Source organism: Diabrotica virgifera, chromosome 4 (assembly GCF_917563875.1).
Source record: "Diabrotica virgifera virgifera chromosome 4, PGI_DIABVI_V3a".
NCBI lineage: Eukaryota > Metazoa > Arthropoda > Insecta > Coleoptera > Chrysomelidae > Diabrotica > Diabrotica virgifera.
This window is the reverse complement of record NC_065446.1, coordinates 237118050-237143597: the sequence shown is the minus strand read 5'-3', so window position 1 is coordinate 237143597 and position 25548 is coordinate 237118050. Positions and strand designations below refer to the sequence as shown.

General features: G+C 32.2%; 1 protein-coding gene across 4 annotated transcripts in view; it reads left to right on the top strand.

Annotated features, from left to right (window-relative positions):
- The window catches only part of LOC114328900 (protein phosphatase Slingshot), a 639247-nt gene that overhangs the window by 582786 nt on the left and 30913 nt on the right, over positions 1 to 25548 (top strand). For all 4 annotated transcript variants that reach the window (XM_050648794.1, XM_050648793.1, XM_050648795.1 and 1 more), the window contains one exon: positions 19482 to 19767. In XM_050648794.1, the coding sequence (XP_050504751.1) occupies positions 19482 to 19767 (286 nt within the window). The remainder of the gene's footprint in view (positions 1 to 19481; positions 19768 to 25548) is intronic.

The following is a 25548-nucleotide window of genomic DNA, read 5'->3' as shown; positions in this document are numbered from 1 at the left end:
GTTTGAAATAACGCTAGTTCAGTTGTGTTGATTCCTGTCTTTAATTTTTATCTTTTTATATTATATATTTCTATTTTTCCTCACCAACTGTAAACTGGTGAAGATCGACGCGCCACGTTCCTTGGAAGCCCGGCTTAAGACAGCTGTTTCATTGCTTTATTTTCAAGATTATTCTAATGTCCCTGTATGTACACATACACAGCTTGTTGTTATGATTACATATTTATTTGAAAGCTTCTCGGAAAATAGTCTTGTGGAAATACGCCGTAGGATGATGGCGAGACGTTGATTTATGGAAATAGTATGCAAATGAATAATAGGATTATTATAATTCCGAGTATTATGTTATTCAAAATTTATTTTGTTTTGACTGCTGTCAAGTGTATGATATTCTAATCAGACAAAAGCAAATAATGTCCTTTGGATAAATATGTTTGAAAACAATTAATCAGTAATAATTGTACCGGGTGTCCCAATAAGAATGGCTCTCGGCCATATCTCAGGAACCGTTTATAGTACAGCTTTGGGAAAAAAAATTATAACAAAAGTTGCCTCGAGAAAAGCCTGGAAATTATTTTCATATTTTTAAGTCCACCGCTAGAGGGCGTAATTGAATATCAAAAATTTAAAAATCAAAATTTTACAAAATTTACATAATGAAAGGGCACTGAAAATCCGATCATCATATTCTTCGCAAAATTCTGTGAATATTTGATTTCACAAGTGTAACTCTACCTTTGCAAATAAGAGGTGGGGGTGAGTGGGAACCTTGTTATGAAAAATGGTTGTAAGTCCGGTTCTGCTTAATCGATTTTTGCAAACTTGGTCTCGTTGAAAACAGATCTTTTTCGTTAATGTAAGAGTTATAATTACGAAACAGCCTAGTAAGTAATATGCCAGCTAGGGGGCGCTATTTTATGTTTTTCAGAAATCTAGTTTTATTTGGAAAATATTAAATACAAGTATGTACTTTTAACCCTGTATTACAAAATTAGACCAAATTATCAACAGAATATCGAAAACCGCATGTCGATACCTTTTGTCTATCTCGAGATATCTTAAGAAACGTATAAATTGTAAACAAACTGATAATGTCACCGGTAAACGAAGTTAAGGAAACCAAAGTGAAAACAGGTAGTGTGCTATGGAAACAAATTAGAGCGGGACACTTGCGGAGTGCCCACAAAAGTGACTATTTCTCATAGATTCAATTATATTCGGTTCGATTCAATTCGATTCCATTTAATTGGATTTAATTTTATTTATTATAATTATGCTTATAATTTAATATATTTAAAATATACCCAATTTAATACATAATATATATGGTTTGTCAAACGTAGGAAAGAGTTTGAAAATCTTACAATCGCCGAAATTTTTAAACTTTTTGCTACGTTTGACAAACTGTACTAGTGATTTTACCCATTAATTTTAGAATTAACAAACTTTCAAAAGAAGTTTTACTTCAAATTATTATTATTTAAAATGAATAAAATGTTTAAAAATACAATTTGAGGATAAGTAGGTTGAAAGGAATAATGTAATCAACAAATTTAAAAAAGTCACTTTTGTATAACGGCCTGCCCGTTAATGAGAGTATCTAAAAATAAATGAACTCTTCCATGCATTATTTTCGATTAAAATTTACACGAAGTATTTACTAGATATACTTCATCAGTAATTAAATTTTTAAATTAAAAAATATCGGTTACATTATTAAGAAAAATAATAATTTAAAGCTTTATGTATCTTTATATCTTATTAATCCTAATTTTAACGGGTAAAATCACTAGTATATAATATTATGTATTAAATTAGGTATATATTATATATTTATATTAAATTATAGATATAATATATATTAAATAAAATTAAATCTAATCGAATGGAATCTAATTAAATCAAACGAATATAATCGAATCTATAATAAGTATTCACTTCTGTCGGCATTCCGCAAGTGTCACGCTTTAATTTTTTTCCACAGCACACTACTTGTTTTCACTTTGATTTCCGTAACTTCGTTTACAGGAGACATCATCAGTTATGTTTAAAAATTAACACGTTTCTTAAGATATCTCGAGATAGAAAAAAGGTATCGACATGCGGTTTTCGATATTCTGTTGATAATTTGGTCTAATTTTGTAATACAGGGTTAAAAGTGCATACGTGTATTTAATATTTTCCAAAGAAAACTAGATTTCTGAAAAACATAAAATAGCGCCCCGTAGCTGGCATATTACTTATTAGGCTGTTTCGTAATTATAACTCTTACATTAACGAAAAAGATCTGTTTTCAACGAGACCAAGTTTGCAAAAATCGATTAAGCAGAACCGGACTTACAGCCATTTTTCATAACAAGGTTCCCACTCACCCCCACCTCTTATTTGCAAAGGTAGAGTTACACTTGTGAAATCAAATATTCGCAGAATTTTGCGAAGAATACGATGATTGGATTTTTAGTGCCCTTTCATTATGTAAATTTTGTAAAATTTTGATTTTTAAATTTTTGACATTCAATTACGCCCTCTAGCGGTGGACTTACAAATATGAAAATAATTTCCAGGCTTTTCTCGAGGTAACTTTTGTTATACAAATTTTTTTCCCAAAGCTGTACTATAAACGGTTCCTGAGATATGGCCGAGAGCCATTCTTATTGGGACACCCGGTACATAGTAGAGGATCCGATATAAGAACGACCTTTACCGATCTGTTTAATTGACAAAAATTATTGTTTTCACCAAATTTTGAAAAAATGTGAAAACTTTGAATTATGCACGTCCGTCTGTCTGTCTGTGATCACAACTCTTCCGTCATTATACCAGTTAGAATGACAATCCAAGGATGGTACTAAAGGTGAGAAATTTGACCTAGGCTGTCTGTCCGTCTGACCGTCCGTCCGCGAATATAACTTCTCCGTCATTATCCCAGGTAGAATGACAAATGAGGTGTCAAATGAAAGCTTATAACCCAAGGATCGTACTAAAGGTGATAAATTTGACCTAGGCTGTCTGTCCGTCTGTCCGTCCGACCGCGAATATAGTCCATGTAGTGAGACCGCTCCCGTCTGGAAAAATTTCTGATTCGGTTTCTTTGTGGATTCTTATTCAAAAATATCCCCTTTAAACAAATCTGAAGGGTGCCGGGCGGAATTTTTGGGCAGAAATTGTTTAAACAATTAAAAAAAATGCAAATGATCACGTTTTTTTAGTTCTGGAACATATATTTTTAAGTTTCGTAGGTCATTCTAAACAAGAAAGGTACATCTTGTAAATTTTCTCAAAAATTGATAGTTTTCGAGTTATAGGCGATTTAAAATCTGAAAAATGCGGAAATACGCACTTTCGTGGTTTCAAAACTCATATTTAAATTAGTATTTTTGAGGTTGCCAAATTGTTAAATTGAAGTCTAAACATTCAGCTTCAAGATTCTGAAGAGTGATCGTGTCTAACCTTAATTTAAATCGTTGTTTTTTAATTGTTAAATATGCATATCCCTCCGATTTTTTTGCACCACTATTTCAAAAATCTCCTATTTACCTCCGAAAATTATTTTTTATAGATTCTTTGGGACATTCTAAATAAAATAAGTTTCTTGACATTTTTCTCAAAAGTTGACAGTTTTAAAATTATAAGCGATTGAAAATCAGAAAATGCGTTTTTTTGTCATTTTTCGGATTTTAAATCGCTTATAACTTTAAAACTATTAACTTTTGAGAAAAATGTCAAGAAATTTATTTTATTAAAGGGAATATAGAAAAAATATTTTTCGGAGGAAAATAGGAGATTTTTGAAATAGAGCGCGCCGCACCGGCAAAAAAATCGGATAAACATGCATATTTAACAATTAAAAAACAACGGTATCAATTAAAGTTAGACGCGATCACTCTTCAGAATCTTGAAGCTGAATGTTTAACATTCACATTAAGTATCTGGCAACCTCAAAAAAAGTATTTTAAATATGAGTTTTTAAGCCTCGAAAATGCGTATTTTCGCATGTTTCAGATCGCCTATAACTCGAAAACTATCAATTTTTGAGAAAAATTACAAGCTACCTTTCTTGTTTAGAATGTCCCAAAAAACCTAAAAATGTATATTATTCCAGAGCATAAAAAAGTAATCTTTTGTATTTGTTTAAAAAAAATTTTTAAAGGGGACATTTTTCAATAGGAATCCACAAAGAAACCGAATCAGAAATTTTTTCAGACGGGAGCGGTCTCACCACATGGACTAATATAACTCCTCCGTCATTATATCAGGTAGAATGACAAATGAGGTGTCAAATGAAAGCTTATAATCCAAGAATGGTACTAGATGAGAAATTTGATCTAGGCTGTCTGTCCGCCCGACCGCAAATATAACTCCTATTTCATTTTACAATGTAGAATGACAAATGAGCTGTCAAATGAAAGCTTATAATCCAAGGATGGTAATAAAGGTGAGAAATTTGACCTAGGCTGTCTGTCCGTCCGACCGCAAATATAAGTCCTCCGTCACTATACAAGGTAGAATGACAATTGAGGTGTCGAATGAAAGCTTATAATCCAAGGATGGTACTAAATGTGAGAAATTTGACATAGAACTTCCGGTTTTAGAAATGTGACCAGAAGTACTGTTTGAAAGCCACTGGAATAGTACAAGTGATATATTATTCGACGCGCCTTCGCAAGACGAGAACAAATATATACTTCTGGTTTCATGACTGTCCGTCCGTCTGTCTTTCCGCTCGCGAATACAACTCCTCCGTTATTAATACAGATAGAATAACAAATGAGGTGTCGAATGAAAGCTTAAAACCCAAGGGAGATATTTGACATCGGACTTCCGGTTTTGGAGTTGCAACCGTAAGTACCGTTTTAAAGTCACCGAAATAGTATATAAGCGATATACCATTCGACGTGCCTTAGCAAGACGAGAACAAATATAAAATTTTGGTTTTTATCATTTCCGGTTAAAAAGTTATAACCAGAAGTGCCAATATAGTCGCAGAAATAGTACATGTAACACATCAATCGAAGTGTATTGAAAAGTTGAGTTTGAATCTTTAGTTCCGGTTTTGAAGTCATTTCTGCTTAAACAAAGTTTAAACAAAATTAGTAAAATCGTATATCAATCAAATATCGAAAAGTTCAAATACATATCGACTTCCAGTTCTACTTTCGATTACTTTGGGTGAAAACATAGGACTTACAGTAAAGCGTCGATAATCCGAACTACGTAATCAACTAGGATCAAATTGTTCGGATTATCGAACATATGTTCAAAATACATACAAAGCTAATATACAGTGTGTCCACGGTTGGGGTGCCCAAGAGGAAAAACTTTTTTATTTTCAATTTTAGCGAAAAATGTCATTCTTGATAAAAAGTTTTGCTTGTTCTAAAACCCCATAAAACGAAATAAAATTCTAGTTTTTCAAATCCTGTTTAATTTTGTAGCCAATTTTATGTAAATCCCTATAAATTTTTGCACTAAGTTCGAAATCGTAACAACAATCTAGTGTTGCCAAGCCACAACGTAGCTTAGTAACTGTCAATTCCGATAAATAATTTGCGAATTGTCAATTTTTTCGACAATGTTAAGCGTTCAATAAAGAATTTATCTTGTGATAAAGTTCATTATTAAAATTATTAGATTAATAATTATTTAATTAATAAATACTTTGATGATTCAAGGAGAACGATAAAGTCTGGCTTCATAATCCAGAGAAGCGAAAGGGTTATTCTCCCAAGTTATTTGTGTTACAATTTCTAACTTAGTGCAAAAATTTATAGGGATTTACATAAAATTGGCTATAAAAATATGCACGATTTGAAAAACTTGAATATTAGTTCATTTTATGGGGTTTTAGAATAAGCAAAACTTTTTATCAAGAATGACATTTTTCGCTAAAATTGAAAATAAAAAAGTTTTTCCTCTTAGGCACCTCATCCGTGGACACACTGTATATACATAGTACATATGTACATACGTTTTAGTTACAAGGAATAAAACACCTGCATAATAAACAAATATATTGCATGTATTTCTGCATAAACAAAACAAAAATCCGCACTCATATTTTGTCCATATTGTCATATTAAATCCAAAAATTCGTTCGGCGATAATATTTTTTAATTTTATAATTTTTTTCCCGTTCGGATTAGCGAACGTTTGGATTACCAGGGTTCGGATTATCGACGCTCTACTGTACTTCCAATTACTTGTTTGATAATTATGTACTTTAGTATGTTAAAAAATAATAAAAAACAAGTGTTGTCCGATATAATTCTGTCCCGACAGTAATTAATTAATATGTAAGTAAAAAATTACATTTTGTTTTTTATTTTACTAAAATTTTTGCGACCCGGGCAGATATTAATTTAGATTTTTCGGATCATTAAAAAAAGGTCTTTTGTAATTTTTTTTTCTTAAGTTGATTGTTTTTCACTTATAAACAATTAAAAAATACAAAAAAAAAACGAAAAATGACGATTTTCAATGATCAAAAACATAAGTAAAAAAAATCATTTTTGAAATTATGAAACATCTAAATTCAAGTTCAAACCTTATTCTATCAGTTCTTGATATAGTCCAAGTAATGAAGCATAAAATAGGACAAAATCTCGCAATTTTTACAGAATGGATCGATTTGCTTGAAAATTTGAGAATAAGTAGTGGATAGTCCAAGGATCAAAATCTATATCATGTCGAAAGGCGCTTTTACCATGGGGGTGGTTACCACCCCATCTCGGGGGTGGAAATTTTTATTTTATTTTGACCGCAAAAATTGTTAAAAACGTTCATTCTAAGTAAAAAACGTTCTATACATTTTTTTGATAAAATTGATAGTTTTCGATTTATTCTCTATCGAAAGTATTAGTTTTATATCGAAAAATCAATGTTTTTAACCCGCCGTTACACGCGTCTTCTATTGTGACGTGGTTGCACGCGTATGAGCGTCGCCCTCACCTACATAAATTCGACTTATTTCGAGAAAGAATGAATGTCAATGTATAAATATAAAATGGATTGTACCCACATATTATAGAAAGTCTCGTAAACCAATTTTTTTTATTAATTTGACAAAACAAAAGTAAAAATAATATAGATCAAAAGCAAGTTTTCTTAATTTTCAATTTCAGGAAGCCACTGAAGAAATTAACGTTCTTTACGCGAATTCATTTTACTAAAAATACAAATTAAAATTAACAACTCTTCTGAAGCTATTTATTTGTGGCATTTATGTAATTAACTATTAATACATATTTTGTATTTTGATAACGACGTCCGAGGTGGAATTCGAAACGTCAATAAAATCAATTTTTCAAGTTAAATTGTGGCTTATTTCCCAATTAGAATAGGTAAATTTAAAAATGGGATTTTAACCAGTGGCGCACCTAGAATTTTCCTCTGGGGGAGGGGGGTTTGCTTGGGCACCGAAAGTTTTTTTGTATTATTTGTGAAAGACAAGTTACATTTTCCTACCTTCTTTTACATATATTTCTATGTGCTCTGGGTGGGATTTTCACCCCCAAACCCCCCCTCGGTGTGCCACTGGTCCTAACCTAATCCAAACAATAATATTTTAATTAAACCTACCTAAATATTAAATAAAACCCTAAAAGTTTCTTTGAGATAACAGAAACGTGATTTCACCGTGACTGCACGCGCAGTGAGGAATTCCCTCACTTGAAGAGGGATGTCTCTTCTTTCAACTATCACACAGCACACTGACCGCCTGAAATATTCTATAACTTTTTCATACCCTCTCATGAACCATGCTAAAGGCATTCCTGGGTGCTTAAGGTTATCGTATTAGTTTACACAATTTCATTGCTTATAAACAAATATGGTGAGGGATTCCCTCATAGCGCGTGTAATGGCGGGTTAATAAGTTTTCTGTTAATAACTCCAAAAGTTTTTGTTTTATCAAAACAACCTTACTTAACAAAAATGTACCTTATGAAAAAATAAACAAAACCGTTTTTTTAACTTTCTTTAAGACCAATAGTAATCGAGATATACTTTATTATATGATGGCTCTTCTTCGTCAAATGCTAGATATTGTAGTTTCAAATTCAAAAGACGGGAAAACTATGCATTTTTCGAGAACAACTTGTTCAAACTAATTTAAAGTACTTAAAAATATCTATCTATAGAAATAAAAAAAGTCTCTAGCTTAAAAATTAAGTGACTTACAATAAAAAGAATGTCAGTACCTATTTTTTTCAGCAAAAAAGTGATCGCAAGCAACCTCCTAATCACCACCCTAATTAAAATTAGTCATTGACCTTATTTGGTCTTTTTTATTTATGTATTATTAATAGGTTCTAGAAGTTTGACTGGCTTAGAATGATTAGTCTTAAAAAAACTGGAGTTGGAAGTGAATGACGAATTTTTGTAGTTTGGAAAAAATGGCCTTTTCTTCAGAATAGCAAGATTAGCATCAGAGATACGAAAAAATGTTTAAATATGAAATTGTAGCTTATTTAATTCCCAAGAACATGGTTTGCAAAAATTTTTTCTACGGTAAAAATTGAGTGAGCTATTAGCAATTAAAACTTATAATAACATGCAAAAACCACCTTTACCAACCCTTTCAAAGTCACCTCTTTTTTGACTGAGGATTTTAAAAAGATTTAATGTTAACAGTTTTATAGATCTTGTAAAAACCTATCAAATTATTTTTACCAAACTTTCTAAGATAAAAAATAAAAAAAGTTACGGTTACAAAATCAATATATTTTTTTGAAAAAAAAAGAGAAATCCAATTGGAAGCATAATAATGTAAGTTAGCGGTATTTTTGGTCATTGGCCTTATTCATTCTTATTTATGTATGTATTGTTAACAGATTCTAGAAGTTTGACTGGCTTAGATTGATTCGTTTTTAAAAAACTGGAGTTAAAAGCGAATAACGAATTTTTGTAGTTTGGTAAAAAATGTCATTTTCTCCAGAATAGAAAGATTAGCATCAGGGATAGGAAGAAATGTTTCAATATAAAATTGTAGGTTATTTAATTCCCAAGAAGTTGGTTTAAAAAAAAATTTCTACGGCAAAAATTGAGTGAATCATAAATGAGTAAGTATATCGAAAAACATTGATTTTTTCTATACAAAACTAACACTTTCGATACCGAATAAATCGAAAACTATTAATTTTATCAAAAAAGTGTATAGAATATTTTTTGCTAAGAATGAATGATTTTATCAACTTTTGCGGTCAAAATATAATAAAAAATTTTCACCCCCGAGATGGGGTGGCAACCACCCCCATCGTAAAAGCGCCTTTCGGCATGATATAGATTTTGATCCTTGGACTATCCACTACTTATTCTCAAATTTTCAAGCAAATCGATCCATTCTGTAAAAATTGCGAGGTGAAAAGCTTCGGTTCCTGGCCTAATAATATTTTGAGCTTATTTCATTTTAAAACATTGTTTTTTAGTTGTTAATACCCGATCGTCCGGCTTCTCATAAGGAACCTTCCAACAATTAAAAAAAAATAGATTTAGAAAAAAGATGGCAAAAATTCTTATCGGGATCGGATAGAAGGTTTGAACTTGAATTTAGGTACTACATGATTACAAAAATAGTATTTTTTTACTTGTGTTTTTGAGCCTTGAAAATCGTCATTTTTCGTTTTCAGTCATTTAAAAAATTTCGCGCGCGTAACTGTCATTCAAAATCGCCGCATGCTTCAAACGTTATTTCTAAGAGAACGGTTCATCCTACATAAAAAGAGCTAATAAACCTTTTTGTTTAAAATTATCCCAGCTATATTTCTGGACACGGGCCAACTCGTAACTCTTAATGACAAACTTTTTTAAATCAAAATGTACACCGGCCAATTCGTAACTTTTCTACCTGACCAACTCGCAACTTTATACAGGTGAATTCGAAACCATTGTTTAATAGTTGTTAGGTTAAAAGGTAAGAAATAAATTTGAACAGTAACGGATTAAGCCAACACGGGGCATATAGCATATTATTATGTAAGCGAATGGTTCTTGGTTTGCTTAAACACATATGTTGTGTATTATATGTACCTACCTATAAAAAAATAATAATAATTGACTTATGCTCCTTCTCAAATATGCCCGGAACATTAATAAAAAAATTTAAATATTTAAAAATTTCGAAAAACATTATTTTTTTCTACATTCTTTTCTTATAACTTTAAAACGATTCATTTTGGAGCAAAGTCGTAGGAAATTAAAATAAAGATAATTGAATTTTTTATGATATACGACTAGTTAAAAATGTCTTAAATTATTACCCTTTCTGCAAAATAGCAATAAATACAAAATAAGGGGGCAAAATAAGCCTCTTTTTATTCAGTGTTTTTCATCAACTTTGGTTGCACTTAGAACCTTCGTAATTCGCATAGAAAATCCTTATAACATACTTAAATCGTCCACCAAATTTCATTAAAATCGACCTGATAAATTTTGCAATCTAAATTTTTTTAAAAAAGTTAAAATTTTTTAAAAACTTTCTGAACAGAAAGTAGACCATTTAGAGGTTTGCTAATTTTTTCACATATAAAGAGGCTCTCTGCCTATCTAATACACTTTACAGAATTAAAATTGGATTATCTAAGAGGCCTCAGGACTGTTTTAAAGTTATAAACAATTTTTTGGCTTATAAACAAATACAGTGAGGACGTTTGAGTTGGAATAAATTCATTTTCTCGAGAATGGGCGTCTCTGGAGATAAATCCCGAAATCAGTCGATTTTTATTTTTAAATTCTAATTTTTTGGTATACATATTATACCAGTGACGTCGTTTGGTATACATATTATATCCATCTGGGCGTGATGACTCAATCGATGATTTTTTAAAATGAAAATAGGGGCCGTATGATAGCAGGCCGTATGATTCCGTCGGTATAACAGGTTGCCTTGCAACCAGATGCAGAAGAATACCATAAATGTTTTCCACTGTTTAGCACTTTCTTTAATTGAAATTTAAAATTATTTACCACCAATAACTTACACCCACGTGCACTCATTACGAAATCTGTTATCTGTTACAAGAATTTCAGTCATTTTCACAAAATTTATTTGGATTTTCTGTAAATAGTAACTGTTCCAAGAGACAATACATAAATGATGAATACCTTTTACACCACCTTCAAAGAGAGTAATTTTTACAGGTACATACCTGGAATACCGGTATTCAATTATCAACATTACTTAAAAATGAAAGTTACTAATTCACCGGTAGTTAGTGTGTTATCGAAGAATTACCTGCGCGCCAGGGTTACGAGTTGGCCTGTAATTAGGATGGGGGATTAAAATAGTTACGAATTCACCGAGACCCATATTTCTTTGCTGGAAACAATAATTTTGTCTACGGTGTACCGATTTTTTGTAAACAATGTTTAGCCTTTCCCGTCTACGAGGGGAATTTAAGGGGGAAGCAAGGAGGTAGGAGTGACAAACTTTTTTGCATCTTTTTTGTGTCCCAAAACTGATATTTTCAGCAAAATTTAAATTGTTCTTATGGATTCTAAAGGTCAAATCTCTGATGACTAGACTACTAAGTGAAGTAACTGAGGTTTTCAAAATCTTATAATATTTACGTCGCCGTCGTTTTCCGGTGCACTCACATTTAAACTATGTATAAAAAACCGCAAAGATAAATGTTAATTCCAAATGCTTTGTTTATTAAACGTTGTAGTTGAATTCGCGAGTTTATTGTGACAATATGGAGTGTTTTAAATGTGTTTTTATTAAAATAAGAAATTCAATATACCTGAAATGGTAAGGCTATAGATTTGGCTTAGAAAATAAAATGAATATTTTAACAGAAGTTACAATAAATACAGTATATCACTACGGTTAATTTACTCAATAACCAATAAAACTTACCCTTTCTTTCTTGTCTTAAGAACTAAGTATGCCCGTTAAGCTTCCCGTTAATGTGCAGAATGTGTTCCAAGGGCAGTAAATTGAAAAAATATTGCGTAAGTTGACTTGTTAATGCAGTCACTGAAGGTTTTCACCTCCGATTTCGTTGAACCTCCATCGATTTTCATGAAAATTGCTGAGCAGTTAGAGGATACCTCAAGTAACAAAGGTGACATGATGCCAACTTGCGCTTTTACCATGGGGGTGGATGCCACCCCTTTTCGGGGGTGATTTTTTATTTTATTAAAAATATTACCATAAATCGATAGAGGGATAAATTCTAAGCAAAATTTGTTATATAAAAGTATTTGTTAACTTATATCAATACTTTTTGAGTTATGAAAGATTAATTTTATTTTTTTGTAAAAAAATGCATGTTTTAAAGCCATTTTTCACGTATAACTCAAAAACTATGAAAGTTATTCTTACCACAATTGAAGATAATAAAAAACTAAATACACTTTTCACTTAAAGAACTAAACTAATGTTAATTCAAAGTGAGTTATGGTTAATTGAATGTATATTTTTTTCGACGAGTACTCAAATCTAAGTATTCAAGCCTAAATAACCAGAAAACGATGCATTTTATAAAATATACCTGCGAAACACTTGTCAAAGTACTTTAGAATACCTATCAAATGAGCTCCATAAGAAGTTAATAGCATCAAAATTAAGCAAGTTATGATGAAAATAAGAGAACCCTTCCGATTTTTTAGGAAAAAGTGAAAAATAAAACATACGCCGTTTCCACAAAAATGAAAATTTATAGTAATCCTTACAAAAAAAATTTTTGTATTAGCATAAGTAATGATTTCAACAATTTTCACCGGTTTACAATGCATATTTTTGAGAAAAAGATATAATTTAAAAAAATCAAGAGTTTTTAAAATTATCGTCATTTTCATTTTGATAATAACTCCAAAAATAATCAATATACGTAAAAAATGATAGGTATATAACCAAATTTAAGTTTTTTCTATATAAAATATTTTACCTTTTTTACTATTTCTGTTGGGTGAAAAATAACCGAGATAGAAAAGTTTTTAAAGCTTAAATTTTGCTGCGAGAACCATGTAACCGTGGCCATTTAACCTTTGATTTTTAAAAAAGTGAGGGGTTTAAAAGATGGAATTTAACATTTTTTAATAGCCTTTAAAATTATCTTTCATATCGTTTTTAGGTGAACCAGATATCGTAAAAATTGACGGAGTTATTTTTAAGAAAAACAATAACATTTTTTGGAAACATTTTTAAAATATAAAGTTTGAAAAATTTTTGGAGCACAAATATTTAATGCTATCAACTTGTTGGGGATCTCATTTGATAGATATTTAGTACTTTCATAAATGTTAAATAAGTTTATGTTATGTAAAAAATAATTATTTTCCAGTAATTTAAGCTTGAATACTAGATTTGGGTACTCGCCGAAAAAAACATACATTCAATTACCTATAACTCACTTTTAATGAACATTAAAACGTTTTTTTAGTAAGGAGTTTCATTTCATTTTTTATTAGCTGCAATTTTGGTAATAATAACTTTTTTGATACTTATAGTTTTTGAGTTATTTATGAAAAATCGGTTAACAACATGCATTTTTCTCACGAAAAATTAAAATCTTTGATCTTTACCGATCAAAGAACCGAGAAGGGGTGGCGTCCACCCCCAGGGTAAAAGCGCAAGTTGGCACCATGTCACCATTGTTCCTTGAGATATCCTCTACCCACTCACCAATTTTCATGTAAATCGATGGAGGTTCAACGAAATCGGAGGTAATAGCTCATATCCACCTTTTGACTGCACTATGTTTGTAATTATGTATTCTAAACGTAAAACTAGGCACTAATTGTGGAAACAATATCTCTCGAGTTATAGGCGTATGGGCGTAAAAAGTAAAAATTGTCGATTTTTTTCTAATTTTGTTAAATAAAAAATTAAGTACAAGATTTGTAACTGTCGCATATCGTGCTTATTGATAAAGATACATTATGAAGTGATTCTAGAAAAAATAGACTCTTATGGAAATTGTCCAATTCAAAACGGATCCCACCTGGACTATAATGTCTATTAAAAAACCAATAACGTACCATCAATGCAAGACTATCACAACCCAAAAATTGCCATTTTTTGTTTTTTATGAATCTGTAATGGTAATAAGTTGTCTAACATAATGCAAGAGTATTATAACTTAACATTAATATTGTTTAATAATGTCTTATATTAAATTTTGAATTATAATACTCTTTCATTATGTTAATGTTGTTCTGAAGCTATTTCCTTGTGGCATTTTTATAATTACGTATTTTTTATGGGAAATAAGCCACAATTTTACTAAAAAATGAATTTATTAACGTTTCGAAGCCCAAATCGGGTTTCGTTGTCAAAATACAAAATACTATTAAAATAAAACAAACATGTTGTTGCTAAGTAAAAAAATTCTTCTAATAATTTATTTAATCTGACTCATTTATATTGGCAATTCAGACGTATATTATACATTTTAAAGTAGAAGACTTTAAAATGATATCGCCAATATTTATGAGTTGCGTTCCTGGGACGACTTTACTAAAAGATAGTTCATTCGATTACATGAAATCAATCCCAACTCAAGAATATCCGTCGCAAAAAAATCATAGCATGTGATCTGTCTTTAAAAAGACAACCAAATGCAACGATGACAGTAAAATTCTCGCGTTAGAGATTCCATAGTAAATCACGAGGGAAAACCAGGAAAAAACCTCGTGATACTATCCCGACATCGTAAGTATTTGGTCTTACATTTAATCTACCTTCAAAAAACTAATACCAAATTCTGACTTTAATATGTTTAAATTATAAATAATATTAATATTACATAGATATACAATAAGTAATACTAAAATATAAAATTTGTACTAACTCGATATGTTATTGACTTACTAATCGTGGTATTTTCTTTCTATTGACTTCCTCTTTCAGTATGGGTAACCACATCCTACTGCATTCTTCCGAGGAATTTGCGACACAATTGGTTTCATTTAGCATAATTAGTGCCGCTTCTTTGATTTTTTTCTTTTTACTATCTGATTCTTTCAGGACTATACTTGAATCTCTCCACTGAACTCTATGTTCATTATCCCATGCGTGTTGACATATCTGAGATCTATCAGATTCTCTGTTTTTAATATAAGACTGATGTTCATTTATTCTAACGTTTAATGGTCTTGATGTTTCACCTAAATAAAATTGTTCGCATTCACAAGGTATTCTATAAATGCAATTCTTTGTTCTTTCTTGTTCATTGTTAGGTTTAGTTTTAGATAGAATAGATCTCAATGTGTTTGTTGTTTTGAATGTTGTTGAAATGTTGAATTTATTTCCTATCGTTTTAAGTTTCTCGGATAGTCCTTTTATATATGGTATTGTTATTTTCCTCGTATTATTTTTAAAATTAAAAAAGTAAAATTGTGGCTTATTTCCCATAAAAAATACGTAATTCATTATGTTAGACTAACCATTACCATTACAGGTTCATAAAAAACAAAAAATGGCAATTTTTGAGTTATGATAGTCTTGCATTGATGGTGCGAATATATTATATATATTTAATTTTAGATAGTGTTAAAATAATCCTTGGCCCACACTCTTAAAAATGATAATTGAACTGTTCAACTTAAATTAATGACACTATCAAATTCAGATTTATTGTATTCGAAATGCACATTTCAAGGAAGGTCAGCCTTGATCAGAATTTTAACAGTTCGTAAAGCATAATTTAATTTTATATATTAACTAATAAGGAGAATTATTTCGTGGACAAGGTTAATCCATAGCTATTACGGATAGGTCAAAAAATTTAGGTTTTAATAGTAGTAAAATAGCTTCAGCAGATCTCTACATAGTCCAGTAAAAAATAACAGCTAAGAAAAGCTTATACTGATTTGTGAGGGTTCTAAAGGGTACATGAGGGATAGCTGATGACAAATCCTTGAAGATGTACAGCTGACTTGGCTTCGTTCTTTTTCAAACAGTCATAAAAAGTGAAAAAATGTTTGTATATGTTACAGTTCAAGTTGATTATACAGTTGCAGTTGACTATTCCTAGTTCGAGTCAAGTCAACCGGCTGGTTTTAGTAAAAGTTGATTATAAATATAAAATGAAGATTTTTATTCAACATTTACTAGTAAAAGTAGACTCCAACTAGAAAAAGTATACTCTTCCCATGCCATTTAGTAAGAGTTGATTCACACAAACAACGGATTCTAGAAATTAAATGTTACTGGATATGTTCAAATCGTGATAAGTAATTGACACCGTCAAAACAAAGAGATGTACACTCGTCAAAAAAGCACGTGAGATTATTCTCGTATAATCTACATTTACTGAATCGATCCAGGAATAGTCAACTCAAACTAGTAAGAGTTGATTCTATTTTTCCTGCTATCTACTTTTACTAACAAGGGTTAGAAAAAGTCTACTTCAACTATTAAAAGTTGAATTAAATTTTTCAAATCAACTCTTACTGCTCGTTTTAGTTGGAGTTGACTCGAACTAGGAATAGTCAACTGTAACTGAGAATCAACTTGAACTGTATATAACTATATACAGTAGACTCGCGATTATCCGAGGTAACTGGGACCGTGACTACCTCGGATACGGAAAAACTCGGTTAACACTGAGATTGGTTGTGTTGATAGAAAAACACGTAAATAACCATACCATAACTGTGGATATTTTAGTGGCAAAACTAATACAGTACTGTCTATAAAAGATAATAGCTATTTGTATAACAAGGGAGGAAAGTGCTACTTTTCCTCCCGAGAATGAAGTTTACTGCCCGACGCGTAGCGGAGGGCAGTAATCATTCAAGGGAGGAAAAGGCACTTTACTCCCATGTTATACATATGGTTTTTCCACCTTCCTCAAATAACAAGTAATTTTTTTCATTTTTACTTAATTTATTTATGTAACTAACCAACAAAATTTATTAGAACTAAAACTAACAAGTAAGTACAATATAACTGTCAACTGTCAAATATAAGTCAAATTATTAATGTAAACATTGTTAAATCAGAATAACAATTTACTGTTTTTTACCATTCTGCAAAATACAGAGTGTTTTTAAATAAACGTTAAAATGTATAGATACTTACGTAATAGACAATAGATATTGTACAGGGCGTCAATAAGTTATATTTCATGAATGAAATACCATGACGTCACTTTTACTTTTCCTCCCTAGGGAGGAAAAATATTTTCCTCCCTAGGGAGGAAAAGTACAACTTTCCTCCCTACAATCAGGTCCGGAAAAGTATACTTTCGGTAGAGGTAGGTGGAAAAAACATTTACCTTATCAATATTACTGTTTAAAAAGTCTTTGATTGATTTTTGAGTAAGCTTCATTCCTCTTTTTGAGGAGGCGATGTTGCGCCAAGGTTGAAAGTTGTAACTCACCAGTTATGACTTTTGCCTCGGTTAACCGAGGGGCTCGGATAACCGAGACTCGGATAATCGCGAGTCTACTGTATTATATAAATACTTTTCAGCCTCTATATTGCTGACATGCCTGAAACCGAATCTCGGAAGTTTGGATATGCTGACGACTGGACCCTTGCAACAAGCCACCAATCTTTAGAAACTACAGAAATCACTCTCACGAATGACTTATCCATCCTCAGCGAATACCTTAAGAAATGGAGACTACAGCCAAGTACTACAAAAACTGAAGTATCAGCTTTTCATCTAAACAACAAGTTGGCAAACAGAGAATTGCGAGTGTATTTTAATAACAAGCTGTTAAAACACAATAAATACCCGAAATACCTTGGGGTTACTCTAGACAGAACGCTCACATTCAGAGAACACCTGACGAAAACAGCAGCAAAATTGAAAACACGCAACAATGTAATACAGAAACTCTGCGGCACTACATGGGGGTCCACAGCATCAACATTAAGATCCTCTGCTCTTGGCCTGATATATCCGGTGGCAGAATACTGTGCTCCAGTGTGGCTAAATAGCAGGCATACCCACCTGGTCGACACCCAACTAAACCGTACTGTGCGTATGATAACAGGCACAATTAAGCCCACCCCTACAATGTGGCTACCTACCCTTAGTAATATAGCACCACCCAACCTACGCCGCGAACATGCATTGGTTAAAGAATATAACAAAATAATGGACAGTCGCCAGCTTCTAGTCCACAACGACATCCCCGATATTCTTGGAAACCGTCTCCGATCCAGGTTACCCCCTCTACAATCTGCTCAAGCGCTGCAGCAATCCAACTTTGACTTAAATACCCGATGGAGAGAAGATTGGGAAAGTAGGACAGATCCGCATACCATAGTCTACCGGACATCATAGGGAAACCTGGCGAATTTGAACGTCCCCGTAAGATTTGGGCAGCCCTTAATCGAATTCGAACAAACTGTGGAAGATGCGCCGACTCCCTCCACAGATGGGGTAAACTCCCCTCGCCTTCTTGTGACTGCGGCGCTGCAAGACAGACGATCAGTCACATTGTTCAGGACTGCCCACGCAGAGCATACACAGGCGACCATATAGACTTTGTAGTGGCAACCGAAGGGTCAATCGAATATATAAAAAAATTGGACATCTGTTTGTGATACATTGTATAATGCATAAATCTAAATATATTCTGTGATATACTTAAGCCATACGCTAAATAAATAAATATTATATAAAACATTTTTCATATATTTTAGATAATATAAATAGGTTCTTGTATAATAGATCTTAAAAACTTCTTTAATCTGTGAGCTAACAGGGCACACAATCCGACTATTGGTCAGAATCAACATTCTCATACAATAATTGCCACCCCGATGACAGAATGTTTCTTGCACGTAAATGACTGACAACGGCAACACTTCATTGAAGCTGAGAATATTTTTTTTATTACACATTGCCGGTACGCACTGCGCTTTAGAGGGTTTCTTTTTTGTTCTTCTATGGTAGGTTCAATTTTCCAATCATAGTCACCTTGAGGACATCACTTCTTCTTCTTCTTCTTCTTCTTCTTCTTCTTCTTCTTCTTCTTCGGGTGCCAGCTCCGCTACGGAGGTTGGCAATCATCATAGCTATTTTAATTTTTGAGGCAGTAGCTCTAAATAGTTGTTTTGAGCTGCATCTAAACCATTCTCTCAGGTTCTTCAGCCATGAAATTCGTCTTCTTCCGATGCTTCTTCTGCCATCTATTTTTCCTTGCATTATGAGTCGCAGGATGCCATACTTCTCGCCCCGCATCAACTGTAGTTTTCTTTCTTTAATTGTAAGTTCAACTACCTTCTCTTTACCTATTCTTCTCAGTACTTCGTTGTTCGTAACTTAATCTACACAGGAAACCCTCATAATTCTTCTATAGGTCCACATTTCAAGGACATCACTTATATGTTGATAAATATCTGAGCCTCAGCTGGAGAGGCCAATTTGTAAAATATTTGAGCATTTATGTCGCCAATATTTATCAGGCTGTAGAAAATTACAGACGGTCATCTCTTTATCATCCTAGAGGCCGCTCGAGGGTTGAAAATGATCACTATTAATTTTTTTTCTTGTCTGATGGAAAATTTTCTTTTGCAGGTCAACGCTGCAGACTCTCCACAAGGTGAGCGCCAAGGCTCGCGAGCAAAACTACTTCCAAGGAGGATTGACCCATTCTTGGGTCGAGTATTATGAGAACCGGATTGAGTCTGACCGTTCCTGTCTTAACGAATGGCACGCCATGGATAACTTAGAGTCTAAGAGACCACCCTCGCCGGATTCCGTTAGGACCAAGCCCACCGAGAAGCAGCATGCCGAGAAGGTGATCAGGGCCACCCTTAAAGAGATCATGATGACGGTGGATTTGGATGAGGTCACTAGCAAGGTATGTTTCCATTTTTGCTTTTAGAAGAAATATAGATCTCAATTTTTTACTATGTATAAAATGTAACCGGTGTTACCTTAGCCATAAATTTCATCCATAAATTTTTTTTTCATATTTTCACAGAAATTTGTTATAAATTTATCAAAAATGAATAAAACAGATAATATTGACAAGAAAAATGTTATATATGTTATATATGTTTGGAAAAAAAAATTTAAACGGGCGATGTATTGACGGTGAGTAGATAATGCCACTCAAATTCAAAAATCCTTTATGGATGGTACGTTAGTCAACTTTTTTTCTCAGTTTTTTGTTAAATTCTCAAAGTAAATATAATAAAGCATAACATATAAAAAAATCGTGATGGAGGTATTTTCCAAAACAAGCGAAAAAAATTCTGAAACTTAGATGTATTGCGCGCTATTCATTAATACGTCTCAAATTCAAAAATCCTTTATGGATGGTACGTTAGTCAAATTTTTTTCTCAGTTTTTTGTTAAATTCCCAAAGTAAATATAATAAAGCATAACATATAAAAAAAACGTGATGGAGGTATTTTCCAAAACAAGAGAAAAAAATTCTGAAACGTAGATGTATTGCGGGCTATTCGGTAATACGTCTCAAATTCAAAAATCCTTTATGGATGGATCGTTAGTCAACTTTTTTTCTCAGTTTTTTGTTAAATTCTCAAAGTAAATATAATTAAGCATAACATATAAAAAAATCGTGATGGAGGTATTTTCCAAAACAAGCGAAAAAAATTCTGAAACTTAGATGTATTGCGCGGTATTCGTTAATACGTCTCAAATTCAAAAATCCTTTATGGATGGTACGTTAGTCAACTTTTTTTCTCAGTTTTTTGTTAAATTCTCAAAGTAAATATAATAAAGCATAACATATAAAAAAAAACGTGATGGAGGTATTTTCCAAAACAAGAGAAAAAAATTCTGAAACTTAGATGTATTGCGGGCTATTCGGTAATACGTCTCAAATTCAAAAATCCTTTATGGATAGATCGTTAGTCAACTTTTTTTCTCAGTTTTTTGTTAAATTCTCAAAGTAAATATAATTAAGCATAACATATAAAAAAATCGTAATGGAGGTATTTTCCAAAACAAGCGAAAAAAATTCTGAAACTTAGATGTATTGCGCGGTATTCGTTAATACGTCTCAAATTCAAAAATCCTTTATGGATGGTACGTTAGTCAACTTTTTTTCTCAGTTTTTTGTTAAATTCTCAAAGTAAATATAATAAAGCATAACATATAAAAAAATCGTGATGGAGGTATTTTCCAAAACAAGCGAAAAAAATTCTGAAACTTAGATGTATTGCGCGGTATTCGTTAATACGTCTCAAATTAAAAAATCCTTTATGGATGGTACGTTAGTCAACTTTTTTTCTCAGTTTTTTGTTAAATTCTCAAAGTAAATATAATTAAGCATAACATATAAAAAAATCGTGATGGAGGTATTTTCCAAAACAAGCGAAAAAAATTCTGAAACTTAGATGTATTGCGCGGTATTCGTTAATACGTCTCAAATTCAAAAATCCTTTATGGATGGTACGTTAGTCAACTTTTTTTCTCAGTTTTTTGTTAAATTCTCAAAGTAAATATAATAAAGCATAACATATAAAAAAAAACGTGATGGAGGTATTTTCCAAAACAAGAGAAAAAAATTCTGAAACTTAGATGTATTGCGGGCTATTCGGTAATACGTCTCAAATTCAAAAATCCTTTATGGATAGATCGTTAGTCAACTTTTTTTCTCAGTTTTTTGTTAAATTCTCAAAGTAAATATAATTAAGCATAACATATAAAAAAATCGTAATGGAGGTATTTTCCAAAACAAGCGAAAAAAATTCTGAAACTTAGATGTATTGCGCGGTATTCGTTAATACGTCTCAAATTCAAAAATCCTTTATGGATGGTACGTTAGTCAACTTTTTTTCTCAGTTTTTTGTTAAATTCTCAAAGTAAATATAATAAAGCATAACATATAAAAAAATCGTGATGGAGGTATTTTCCAAAACAAGCGAAAAAAATTCTGAAACTTAGATGTATTGCGCGGTATTCGTTAATACGTCTCAAATTAAAAAATCCTTTATGGATGGTACGTTAGTCAACTTTTTTTCTCAGTTTTTTGTTAAATTCTCAAAGTAAATATAATAAAACATAACATATAAAAAAATCGTGATGGAGGTATTTTCCAAAACAAGCGAAAAAAATTCTGAAACTTAGATGTATTGCGCGGTATTCGTTGACTAACGTACCATCCATAAAGGATTTTTGAATTTGAGACGTATTAACGAATACCGCGCAATACATCTAAGTTTCAGAATTTTTTTCGCTTGTTTTGGAAAATACCTCCATCACGATTTTTTTATGTTATGCTTAATTATATTTACTTTGAGAATTTAACAAAAAACTGAGAAAAAAAGTTGACTAACGTACCATCCATAAAGGATTTTTGAATTTGAGACGTATTACCGAATAGCCCGCAATACATCTAAGTTTCAGAATTTTTTTCTCTTGTTTTGGAAAATACCTCCATCACGTTTTTTTTTATATGTTATGCTTTATTATATTTACTTTGGGAATTTAACAAAAAACTGAGAAAAAAAGTTGACTAACGTACCATCCATAAAGGATTTTTGAATTTGAGTGGCATTATCTACTCACCGTCAATACATCGCCCGTTTAAAATTTTTTTCCAAACATATATAACATATACAACATTTTTCTTGTCAATATTATCTGTTTTATTTATTTTTGATAAATTTATACCAAATTTTTGTGAAAATATGAAAAAAAAATTTATGGATGGAATTTATGGCTAAGGTAACACCGGTTAAAATGTAACACTCCATAACGACGTTGAGGATCCATACAACCAAATTATACAAGATGTGTACCAACAACCACTAGAGCTGGCAGGTTTCTGTATCTGTGGAGTAGGGAGGGCGAATCAAGTCCCACAGCACTTAGGTCACAAATGACCCATTGTGCAACCTTCCAGGGGGTTGTTGTCCTTAGCTCGTTGTCCATCCTGCCATGTCCAAGTAGGTGGACATATCACCAGAGGACGTGTTACCTATGTCGGCTGGTGTAGGCCAAGGCTCGCCGAACGCATACTCTCGTATTGACGATAACTCCGGACATTCACATAGGACATGCTCGACAGTTTCGTCATCTCATTCCCACTTCCTGCACAGAGGTGTGTCTACTAGCCCCATTTTGTGGAGGTATATGCTTAGTTGACAATGGCCAGTTAAAAAACCAACTGTCAAGCCTAGGATTTTCGTGGTCATTCTCAAGTACTTTTCTGATGCTGACTTCCCAAGAATCCTTAGTGTTACCTTAGCAAGTCTACATCCTGGCCTTTCTTCCCATCTTTTCACGCCACGGTTTACGTGGTTTGTGGGAGTGACATTTGACAATTTCTGCTATTGTTGTAGTTGGCCAGCTAAAAAGATCATCAGGTCCTAAGAGTCTTAGGCCTGCTGCCTTCCTAGCTAGGTGGTCAGCAATGCGGTAGGATGACAGACTTAAAAACTACGACCAGAAATAATTGAATTTAAGAATTGAGAGACAATCATGAAAATGGAGGACCTCCGTTGGAGTATACTCGATGCAGAAAATTACAAGTCACACTAAACTTCTCTGACTAACTTTGTTTTTCTTATGGTACTATCTTGATTGAAGTTTGAGTACAATCTCAGCGAAGTAACTAACACCTATAATATGTAGCCAGCAACAGCGAATGATTGACTTTTCTCAATCCTCTTGCGTTTATTTTCCCTTCGATAAATTAATTTCAAAGCTTTGTTCTACTGTTTGTTATGACATGGCCAAGGCCAGGTTATGTTAGAAATCCACTTTCTTTGATCTACCCAGAGTATATGTATATTTAAGACAGTGGCGGCTCGTGACCTCAGTATGCGGGTAGGCTACACATACACTTCGGGTAGGCGACAAAAAATATCCTACAGTTTGTAATACATTTTGAGCCGTCTTGCAATACTAAATGTAATCTATGAGCGCAACAATGTGTAAAAATTGCTTTTGGAGCATCTACTTTAATTTTTGATTGTAATCAGTTTAAAGAGCCAGCCATTACACTTGCACCATCGTAAAATTGAGCAATTAATTTATTTTTGTAATCATATGGCTCAAGCACGTTTGAAATTAAACTATATAGAGCGTCTGCAGATCTATTATCGCTAACATCAAAAAAACCCTAAAAATCTTTCTGTTACCTGACCAACTTTGTTAACAAAACGGATTGTTAAAGTACACTGTGATTTTTCGGTTATATCAGTAGTATCGTCAGCTAGTATAGAAAAATTTGACTTTCATTAATTTCTGTTGAAATTTCATTTTTTACGTAATCGGCAAGACAATCTATTAAATCATTTTGTATTGTTTTTGACAAACCCGTGAACACCCCTTCTATTTTTTAGCATGATCCTGGATTTCCTGATCGCGTTTAACTACTAAATTAAAAATTTCTTTAAAATTACCCATGTTTGAAGAATTATGGCTCTTATCACGACCGCGAAATGTAAGTTCTTGTTTTGCTAAAAGAATTGTAACATCAATTTTTTCAACTTCTTCAATCTTTTTCAACTTCTTCATTATATATCTTATTAGATAGAGAAATATGTCCAGCGAAAGCACTGTCAGTAGTTTGTTTATTTTTTTCTAACCGTTTTAAATCTAAGCAATTGTTTAAATGTTCTTTCGAAGATTCATGTTTTTTTACACTAGCTGATAAATTTTTCAAATCTGAATATCCCTGACTCACCCAAACATTTTGCTTCAAATTTGATAGCAGAAAAGTGAATTTTTAAAATAACTTCCGCTTAGCCATTTATGATTTTCATACCATATTGTTTTAAACGATCTCGAAAATGGTTGATTGTCTTTTGTCTTATCTGTGGATAAAATTGTTAAATTTTGTAAAGGCCGGCCCATTGAAATAATTACTAATCTTTCTTGATTTTGGCGCCTTGAAAAAGGTGTCTCGATCAAACTGCATATTACATCGTTTAAAATATTCATATTCGATGACTAAAGTTTTTCCACCAATAAAACTAACACACCTACGTTTCAACAACGTCAAATATTACTTATTTTATTTATGTATCAAATAATAATTTACTATTCGAATAAATGATAAGTTAACAATTAACCTCGCTTTAAATTTTTAATTATCTATATAATCTAATAACACATTATTCAGTTTTCATAAACAAATTTAAATTGTCCTACCTAGTTTTATTCAATACTTGACCTACTAATAACAGCCAAAATCAAAAAACAATTATTTTAAAACAGTTTCACAAGACACAAGAGAAGCAACTGATAAAATTTTGTAGGTCCGGCTATCCGCCCGTTTTGCCTATCCGCCCGTTCAAAATCCGCCGGCCTGCAGCAGGCTTGCTCGCGTAAACAGAGAGAGATCGCACGTCAATTCGGTATTGGCGTCGTTCTATTTCAGGCTACGTTCCCGAGTGCCTGACCAAGGAGAATATAGAATCTATACAGTAGTACTGATACTACAAGGAGCGTACAATAATTTACGGAGAAAATTTTTTGGATATTTTTAAAAATAATTTGGATAATTTTTGCTATTTTATTGTAGATATTGTGTAAAAATTTATAAATTACAATTTTGAAATAAGTAATTTATATTAATAATTTATATTATTGTACTACATTTGAAGAGGGTAGGCGGCGCCTACCTTGCCTACCCCGACGGGCCGCCCCTGCTTTAAGA